This window comes from Carlito syrichta, unplaced genomic scaffold (genome assembly GCF_000164805.1).
Source record: "Carlito syrichta isolate Samal-C Ts95f unplaced genomic scaffold, Tarsius_syrichta-2.0.1 Scaffold312159, whole genome shotgun sequence".
Classification (NCBI taxonomy): Eukaryota; Metazoa; Chordata; class Mammalia; order Primates; family Tarsiidae; genus Carlito; species Carlito syrichta.
The window spans coordinates 443,441-453,795 of record NW_007256255.1 but is presented as its reverse complement, the minus strand read 5'-3'; the positions used below and the strand labels follow the sequence as shown (position 1 = coordinate 453,795).

The window sequence follows — 10,355 nt, the reverse complement described above, 5'->3', positions numbered from 1 at the left end:
AAAAAAAAAAAAAAAATCAGCGTAAACCCCAGTGGGTATCAAGAACATCCAGAGCAATGAGCTCTATGATGCAGACCCATGAAATGTTTCTCAAAAATAGCTTTCTGGTGCAACCCCTTCGGGTCCCTTCCCATTGTGAGAGCTTTTCTGTCCTCTCAATAAATACTGCTTTCTTAAAAAACAAAAAAAAACAAAAAAAAACCAACTTTCTGTAGTCAAATAAAATGGAAGACTATACTTTTACCCAGGGACCCACATATACACTGGCATATAAATGACTCTGAAAAGTGCTGAAAAAACTTGTTTGGCTCTGTTTAATACTGCTTCTCAAACACTGGTCACAGAATCCTTTTCTTAAAGAAATCTAGCAACACAGAATATGCAGTAAGAAAAGGCAATGAAACCTCCCTATAGGCATACTGGCTCTACAGATTCACAGTGCTTTCACACGTATAATCAAATGGTTCCCACCCTAGTTTCACATTAGAATGATCTTTGGGGACTTAAAAAACGTAAGTGGTTTAACCAATATTTTACTTATCCAGCAGAAGAAAAATCAAGGCTTTAATCTTCTAAGTTCCAGTTTAGAGTTTTTTCCACTGAAGGTCAGAAAGGTCACAAATCGAATATGCAATCAACAATAAAGATTGCTATACATAAATATCAATACATAAATATTATATGGTCAGACTTTCTTGAGATTACTGAATATACTTTTGAACCTTACAAGTTAGAAGTGACAGAGGGCACTTATAACACATTAGAATCTAAAATACAAAGAAATACTTTCTAAAATATTTTCAGTCTGTTTCTTCACTACAAATGGGGTAAATATTTAAAATCTGTCTTTATAGGATTGTTCTAAAGACGAGGTTAAATAAATGAGTTAGCCGGGCTCGGTGACTCAGTCCGTAATCCCGCGCCTTTGGGAGGCTGAGGTGAGTGAATTGCCTGAGCCCACGGGTTCGAGACCCGCCTGGGCAGCGAGACCTCATCTCTACAATAAATAAAAAAATCAGCCGGGCATGGTGGCGCATGCCTGTAATTCCGGCTACTCGGAGGGCTGAGGCGGAAGGATTGCCGGAGCCCAGCAGGTCGAGGCTGTGGTGGCCGGGAGCGGCCACTGCACTCCAGTCAGGGTGACAGAGTGAGACTCCAACTCAAAAAATAATAATAATAATAAATGAGTTAAAGGATGATCAGTTAAGGATGACAATGTGATTATGAATATTATGAAATACTGGTATTTTCCCCAAAAGGTAATACACACTAATATCTCATTAACACTATCCTGCCTAGTGGAAGATAATCTCTTGTGGCATCATTTCTTTTCAGTATCTGTATTTAAAACTTTCATACTAAAACTGATTTAAAGTTCTAATTATCTGTCTCATTTCTGGGTAATACAGAGAAATTTACAAAGTCAGTATTATACACTTGCAAATATGTATGAAAACTGATCTTATGACCAGGCACAGTGGTTCACACCTGTAATCCCAGCATTTTTGGGAAGCTGAGGTGGGAGGACTGCTTAAGCTTAAGCCTAGGAGTTTGAGACCAGCCTGGGCAATACAGTGAGACCTTATCTCTCCAAAAAATTTAAAAATTAGCTGAGAGTGGTGGTGCATGCCTGTAGTCCCTGCTACTTAAGAGGCTGAAGCAGAAGGGCCTGGGCCCAGGAGGTCAAGGCTGTAGTGAACTGTAATTGTGCCACTGTACTCCAGAGCACAGAGCGAACAGAGTGAGATCGGGAGTCAAGTAAAAAAGAAAACTGAGTTTATGACATAATTCTTAATATCCATAATCACAAAAATTTATCAAAATACTGCAGTAAATCTAGCGTGCTAATATACATAAGTGTTAAATATGTTAGAGTAAAAAATGTAAAGAACAACCTCAACAAGGCAACTGACTTTTAAGTCTCAGCTGAGGAAAAAAACTGACAGAGGTTATTCAGAAAATCAGAGAAAAGAAGAATGTCAAATCTAATTGTTATGGCTAGAGTCATAAAAAAATAAAACAGGCTCCTCAGAAGCACAATTACTAGCTAAAGTTTCTTAATACTTCAAATATCTATCACAATAAAAAAAATTTTCATAGTGAGAATTAGCAACACTTACCAGTTATTCCTTCTTCTAGAAGATCTGTCATTTTGCAACACGATGCTAAAAGCTTAGTGGTAAATTCATCTAGAAGCATTATCTTAAAAAAAATACAAATTAAGAAATGGTATAAGCATCTTATTATCAAAAACTCACAAAAGATAGAATTTTATCCATTAAAGTTACGCAAACTTTTAAATCTTTATAACATAAAATATTAGGATAGTAAGGCAAAATGATCTCAGCTCATCTTTTAACTTGCATGTTCTGGGGATTTATTTTCCAATATACATGCATATAGTATTATACATAAGTAAGCAAATAGAAATACTTCCAATTTGAAAAAAGGAGGAAAAAAAGGAAAAACTCCCAATTTGAAGCAGAGAGTTTGTTCATTTTAAATGTATATTATATTTATATATTGTAATATTATGTTTCCCATTTATAGAATAATAATTATTGTTCCAAGCACTGTTCTAAGTAATTTATATAGATTAATTCATAAAATATTTACAACTACCATACGAAGCATTACCACCTCCATTTTATAAACAAGACAACAGAGTCAGAGAGAGGCCATGTAACTTGCTCAAGGGGGTCACGCTATGAAGTGGTGGACTTGGGATTTGAAGTCAAGCCGTGTGGCTCCAGACTCTATACAGTCGTCCCTGAGTATCCATGGGAGATTGGCCCCAGGACCCCTACAGATACCAAAACCCATGGATGTTCAAGACCCATGTAGAAGAGCGCAGTATTTGCCACTAGCCTACACACATCCTCCCACACGCATCATCTCTAGATTATTTATACTAGGATGCCTAACATAATGTAAATGTTATATAAACTCCTGTTATACTGTATTGTCTTATAAATTTGTATTATTTTTTATTGTTTTTCCAAACATTTTTTATCTGAGGTTAGCTGAATCCATGGATGCAGAGCTTAGACATAGAAGACAACCCTACTCTATAAAGTATCCTAGGGACAGCATACTGATGTCAACGTTAAGGGCAAGGTAAGCAAATTCTACCTTCCATTCGCCTTCTTTCTTGCAATCATCGAACACTGTTGCTTTTATCTCTGTTTAAAAAAAAAGGATTTAAGAATTTAAGTGAACAGAAATATAATAACAGACTAACCATTGAAAAGGTTCAAAATAACTGAGGAAAAATCCAATTGGAAATTTGTTAAACTACACAAAAAGCATATAATTTGCCCCAAGTCAAAATCCAATTCTTTTTAACAGCTAACCTATACAGTATATTTAAACTGTAATATGAGCCAGGCATGGTGGCTCATGCCTGTAAAACCAGCAATCTGGGAGGCTGAGTCAGGAAGATTGCCTGAGGCCAGAAATTCTAGACCAGTGTGGGCAACATAGTAAGACTCTATTTTATAAAAAATAAAAACAAAAATTAGACAGGAGCAGGGGCATCTGTAGTCGCAGCTACTTGGAAGGCTAAGGCAAGAGGATCACTGGATCCCAGACATTCAAGGCTGCAGTGAGTTATGACTGCACCACTGCATTCCAGCAAGACCCTGTCGCCAAAAAAAATTAAATAAATAAACATTTTCATTCTGATTTACTACTTAATGCTTTTCAACAAAATACATCACAGTCTCAGGAAGCAAATATTTAGTCTTGATTCACAATCAATTAATACCATTACTATGCTCCTTACAAGGATTTTCAAAATCAACCTAAGCGTATTTTAAAAATTAGTTTACTGATTTACAAAACACATTTCCATATGTATCAAAGAATACATGAAGCAAGTTCCACAAGTATCTGTTCTTCTACTTTATAATAAAACAATTTCCCACATTTAATGCTTTACTAATGTTCAACTAATTTTGAAAACTGTAGTAACATGTAGTAATATATGAAATATAATTAAAATATAACTTATAATAACTTGTTTTTCATTAATTCTTATGGATGAGATGGTCATATAATTCACTTAAACTTTTCTATGTCTTGTTACATACGTATGTGTGTGTGTGTGTGTGTGTGTATTTTTTTGGGGGGGTCGGGGTCTCACTCTGTCACCCAGGCTGGAGTGTAGTGTCACAATCATGGCTCACTGCAGCCTTGACCTCCTGGGCTCACGCAATCCTTCTGTCTCAGCCTCTCGGGTAGCTGGGACTCTAGGCGCACACCACCACATCCGGCTAATTTTTTGGTAGAGATTTGTAGGTTTTACCATGCTATCCAGGCTGGACTGCAACTCCTGGGCTTCAGTGATCCTCCTGCTGCAGCCTCCCAAAGTGCTGGGATGACAGGCGTGCGTCACCACTCCCAGCCCATTTCTCTAAGCTTTACTGTCATTTTCTTAGGATAGTCTTTGGCTATTCCTTCCTCCCCCACACCCAATCATTAGACAGTCTTGTCTGTGCTTTAGTTTTCACTGCCACTGTCACCAGCAGCACCTTGATGCTTCCCTCTCCCTAAAGTATACTCCCTCTCCCTCTCCCTGAAATATACTCCTGTCTGGATTTCCTGCTTCCACCTCCCAACCCTCTGCCTTGTCGATCCACTTTTCTCACTATTGTCAGAATCATCTTCCAGACACCACCTCAAAAACCCCCCAAATGCTCATCCTCACCTCCAGAATACAGTCTAAACTCTACTATTTAACAACCTCCACAGCTGGCTTCTATCTACTCCCTAAGCTGACCTTCCACTAACCCAAATGCTACCCAAGTAATACTAGTAATACTAACTTAGTAATACTAACAACTATGCTGTCTCTGCTCATTTTGTTTCTCCAAGGGCAAAAGGAAATAATTTTTTTTTTAATTAGAGTCTCACCCCATCACCCAGGCTGGAGTGCAGTGGCACACTCACGGCCACCCCAGCGTCGACCTGCTGGGCTCCAGCAATTCTTCTGCCTCAACCTTCCAAGCAGCTGGAACTACAGGCACAAGCTACTACACCCGGTTAGTTTTTGTTTGTTTTTTTTTTTTTTAATTTATTGTAGAGACAAGGTCTCACCATGTCGCCCAGGCTGGTCTCGAACCCGTGGGCTCAGGCAATCCTCTTGCCTTGGCCTCCCAAAGTGCTGGGATTACAGGCTTGAGCCACCGTGCTCGGCGAAGGAAATAAATTTAAAACTGTAATGCCAAAGAGAAAGAGAAAGAAGGGAAAACTAAGAGTAGAATAAGAGCAATGCACAGTATGACAGTGCTGAAGGTATATGTGCACAACTATCTTAGACCACAGGGAAGTTATTAAGAAGCCTCAGAATAATAAGTGCAATAGAAACTGGTCTGGAAAATAGGAATTAATCTATGAATCACAGAGTATTTAAGGAAAAAAGAAACAAAAAAGCTTTGCAATGTGGGACTCATAATCAAGGAGATAAGAGGAAACAAATTTCCCAGTACTAAAAGAGAATCCTAGTGTGGCCCTAGACAAGGTACCCCTTTTCCTCCTGCCTGCTCTTTATCTAAGTCCGTGGCTTCCATGACCACCTCTCAGCTGTGCCCTAAAACGAGATCTCTAACTCAGCTCCCTTTTCTGGTATTTATAACTGTGTCTCTCCAACTGGCTGGCTGGACATGTCAACTTGCTCTTGAAATTCACTTTGTTCTAAACCCAAACATTTTCCCCCTCTTAATCTGTTCCTCCTCTCTCTTCAAGCATAATAAAGTATCAAGCAACTCTTTCCTTCATCAATAACCACCACCACCACCTAGTCTCCTAGACTGGAATCCTAGTCTAGAACGTTCCTCCTGCTGCTTTAATTCTGATTCTGCCTCCTAAAGCTATCCCACTCCCATCACCTCTTCCTCTCCTCTGCCCAAAGTTTAGCCTTCTCTCCTGGACCAACAGTCGCTCTGCCTCCCACTCTTTTTCACCTTCAGGACCATGCCCCCTTCTAACCTCTGTGAGTTTTTTTGAGAATCACATTATTACAAAAATGAAATTAGCATATACACATTACACTGTCACTTGCCTCTTTTTCTTTCACTAATTATACATCATGGCTATCTTCCATGTAGAATATACACATATAACTTATCTTTTTCATAGCTACATAATAGCCTTAGTACAAGCACACCATAATTTACTAAACAATTCTATATGACAGGCAGTCATGTTTCCAATTTTGCTACTATAATTTGCAATAAACATCCTTACACATATATCTTTATTGGCCATTAATTTTATTTCTGAAGTAGAGATTTCCATAGATTGATGGCATCAAAAGATACGGTATCCTTTCTTTTTTCCAAGTTAGGAAAGCCTCTCTTGTTTTACTAAACATTGCCAGATGCTTTCTCAAAAGGTTGTAACAAGTCAAGTTTCTACCAGCAAGCTTCGCAACTACTGGGTGACATCAGTCACCTTTATTTTGCCAATTGTGTAGGTTTAAAAGGGCAACAGGTCTTGATTTACACTTCCTTGATTGCAAACTAGTCAAAAACTGTCAACCAAATGTCCTACTTGGCACATTGCCTATGTATATCCTTTGCTCAGTCAAGGAGTTGCCTATAATTCCTGTACACTTTCTCTATATTAAGTCTTTTCTCAGATGTGTGGTCAATATTTTCTTCAAGTCTATAGTTTAGTTCTTGATTTTGTTCATGTATGGTGTATTTGATTCAAAGGCATTTACAATTTTTACAAAATAAAACCTTTTTATGGCATCTGGATTACCAGTTAATTTTTTAAAAGTCTGAAACATATCACCCTATATTTTCTTCACATCTATTGTTTCATTTTTTACATTTTAGATCTTTAACTTATATGGAATTTATTTTTAATTTGCTGGAGATGATTAAGATCATGCCTAAGTAAATAAATGAGGAGCAAGAGATCATAAGTAAGCAGAAGTCAGAGCAAAAAGCCTTGAGACAGAAATAAACTGTAAAATGTCACTAAGTAATAAAAACTTAATAGTAAATATTTATGTCCCAACAAAACAACATAAAAAAAACCTTTGGCATAAGAGAAAACCATCAGAAATGCAAGCAGGAATAAAGAAAACCGAACAAAGTAAAGATCTAAAAGAGTGAATCATGGACCATAATACAAGTGATCAGTTAAAAATAAAATAAAATTTTAAAAAATGGAATCATGGAGATTCAAGCTGAAAAAGTCCATTAAAGAAACTGTAATCTAGCTGGGCATAGTGGTTCACGCCTGTAATCCCAGCATTTTGGGAGGTGGAAGCGAGAGGACTGCCTGAGCCCACAGGTTCAAGACCAGCCCGGGCAGCTTAGCAATACCTTGTCTCCACAATAAAACAAAAAAATTAGCCGGGTATGGTGGCGCACAGCTGTTGTTCTAGATACTTGGAAGGCTGAGGCAGAAGGATCACCTGAGCCCAGCAGGTTGAGGCTGCAGTGGCCGTGAGTGTGCACTCCAGCCTGGGCAACAGAGTGAGATTCTGACTCGGGGGGAAAAAAAACAAACAAACCTGCAATCTAAATTCCTCATTGTGTAAGTTAGGAAACTGAAGTATAACTTGGACTGGAAACCAGGTCTTCCAATAACTAGTCCAATGTGGAGAAACAATAAACCAGGTTTTTATTAATAGTACACAATGACAATATTTTTGAAAATCAAACAGCCAAAAGTCAAAAAATATGACTTGTAGGCCATAAAGGAATCTATATTCTCAGAAAACTAAACATATTATTAAATTCCTAATTATGATCCCAACAGATCCTGCTGATCTCTGTCCCAGGTCATTCAGTGACTAGGCAAGAACAGGGCAAGCCCAGGGGCCTGGAGCAGGAAACAAAAGCAAGCATCATCATGGTCAGCTGAATAAAAAACAGACTCAACTGTGAATGGGGAGGGCCACTGGGGCTTCAAAACTGCAGGAAAGCAGAAGATGCGAACACTGAGGAGGACTGTAAAACCAACCACATACGTACACTGGCAAATACTCAGGCAATTATCTCTAGGCAATTATCTCTAGGCAGAAATGTAGTAAATTCAGTATTTATTCTTCAAGAAAACACTACAATAGAAGGTCTGGAGGACTTCTCTCTTAAACACAAGGGTGCAGAGGTAAAAAGTTACCAATATAGAATTATTTGGTGGTGATTTAAGTCAGAACAGTGGTTACTTGGGGGAAAGGATGGGGTTTGGGTCCTGTGAAGGGTTTGGGGTGCCTGTAGACATGCTCTATCTTGGTCTGGATGGTAGTTAAATGAGTAATAAGTTCATCCAGCTGGACACTTAGCGTTAGTGACTTTACATTGCTATTATACTTCACTAAGTCTTAGACTCATTTCCCTTTGAAATAGGAACAAGAAAATCGCTTCCTTTCAGCACTCTTTAACAGAATATCAAAAATGCTGGTGACTGCTGTTTAAGAAGGAGGAAAAATCATCTGTATGGTTCCCATCACCTAGAGAATGTCCAAACAGTTGAACACAGTCTTCAGGACTCTTCCTAACCTGGCTCCAACCCACCTTCTGGTCTGCATCACCCTATCCCTTGCAAAAAATAGCCGGTACTCAATCAAAAGAAACTGTGCCCTCTTCCATATCAATCACTTGGTCAGTTCTAGGGCTTGGCTCGGATTCCCTTTGGCTGGCAAAATCCTACCACCTTTCAGGAAACATCTTAAACGTCACCTGCTCTTCAGAGTCTTCCCTGATCTACTCCCAGAGAGGAAATAATTCCCTTTTTCTCTCCCACAGAATTTTTTCATACCCTTACGACAGCACTGAATACTTGTGCACCTGTCTTCTCCCACTCCGTTGTGAATTCCAGCAGGTCAAAGAATAGGGTAGATACTCAATAAACACTGATTTAAATGAAAAATGACTGCGTAAAAACCCAAAAATGTAAAAAAGAAACTTTTGCTCAATAAACTTAAAAGAGGAAATGACCAGAATAAAAAAACATAAAACAAAGATAACTGGTTAAAACAAAAATACATGATTCTGTGCATGCTTGTATTTGCACAGAAAACTTGTAGAAAAATTTGTAAAAAATCTAAGAGCAGCTGTCTCCAGAGAGGGATCCCGGCTAGGGGTCTGGCTGGAAGGAAGATTAATTTTATTTTATATTCCTCTCTGCCATCAACATTTTTTGCCACATCAGATATTTAAAAAGTAATTTTAAATGTTCATTTCAAAGATTTTGAAGATGCATGGAAAATGTTGAGTCAATGTTCGTTGTTAAAGAAAAGGAAGTCACAGAGTGACAACTAAAAAATATATCTGGATCTATTTAAGGACCTGAAGGAAAACGCAAAAAAAGAAAAAAGCTTATAATTCAATATGTAAAGAACTGGCTCAAATAAACACATTCTGGTTCCTTTTATTTAAAAGCATTTGTAATTTACCCATGTTCATCTTCTCTAAAGTTTCCTCTAAAATATCCGATATGAGTTACAGACATTACATTAGACTACTGTTTATAGACGACAGAGAAAACAGACTGTACTAAATAACATCATAAATAAAGAAATGCCATCAGTGGTCCGAACTTGCTTTGTGACTGAATTCGCATGTTTATTTTTAAAATAGGCCTCATCAAATTTGCATTTAAAACCTTTTATCAGTGATATTTTTGCTACCACTTCCCTGTAGCAAAAAGTAAAAAAGTAGCAGATAAGCAATAGAAGTCCTCACAGATTTTAACTATGGAAATTAGTTTTATAAATAAGTGTAGCCTTTGGCACTCAAAAAAATTTTTTTTAATGAAGGGCTGCCTCCTTCTCGTGTTCCAGGTCTCGGCTCCAACGTCACCTATGCAGAGAAACCTTTCCTGACCCACCTGTCCAGAGAAGCCTTTCCCACTATGTCACACACTGAAATGATCATGTTGATTCTGTGCTTATTTATTTTCGATTGCTCCTCACTTAAATGCAAGACTGAAAAAGGATAGGAGCTTGTCTGCCTTCTATTGCTGCACTCTCAAAGGAATTCAGTAAAATTGACTGAACAAATGGGGGACTTCAGGGAGCAAGGAATAGAAAAAAATGGTAAAACCAAGTCTTTCATGTACTTTCAACAAGCACTGTCATCCATCACATTCTGCTAGGGTCTTTAGAAATGTACAGCTTTCCAAGACACAACAGTGGCACTATCTTCAAGACACTTACCAACAGACTCCTAGAAGGCAGCAGTGAGGAGGGTAATACAAATGCTACTGGAACAGAAGAGGCTGGGTTAACATGAGAAGTCACTGTGGAGGCAGGAGCCCACTGGAGACTTGAAGGCTGGCTAAATTTGGATAGGTGAACAGTAAATGAAAGGGAAGCATGTCTATACGCCTAGACA

At 38.2% G+C, this 10,355-nt stretch overlaps 1 protein-coding gene across 1 annotated transcript in view; it reads right to left on the bottom strand.

Annotated features, from left to right (window-relative positions):
* STXBP3 (syntaxin binding protein 3) overlaps positions 1-5,119 on the bottom strand; it is a gene marked incomplete at its 5' end in the record, with an annotated part of 48,705 nt that extends 43,586 nt beyond the window's left edge. Inside the window, 3 exons of the mRNA XM_008069656.1 lie at positions 2,121-2,202; positions 3,133-3,182; positions 5,098-5,119. Of these exons, the coding sequence (XP_008067847.1) occupies positions 2,121-2,202; positions 3,133-3,182; positions 5,098-5,119 (154 nt within the window). The remainder of the gene's footprint in view (positions 1-2,120; positions 2,203-3,132; positions 3,183-5,097) is intronic.
* Between the last annotated feature and the right edge of the window lie 5,236 nt (positions 5,120-10,355).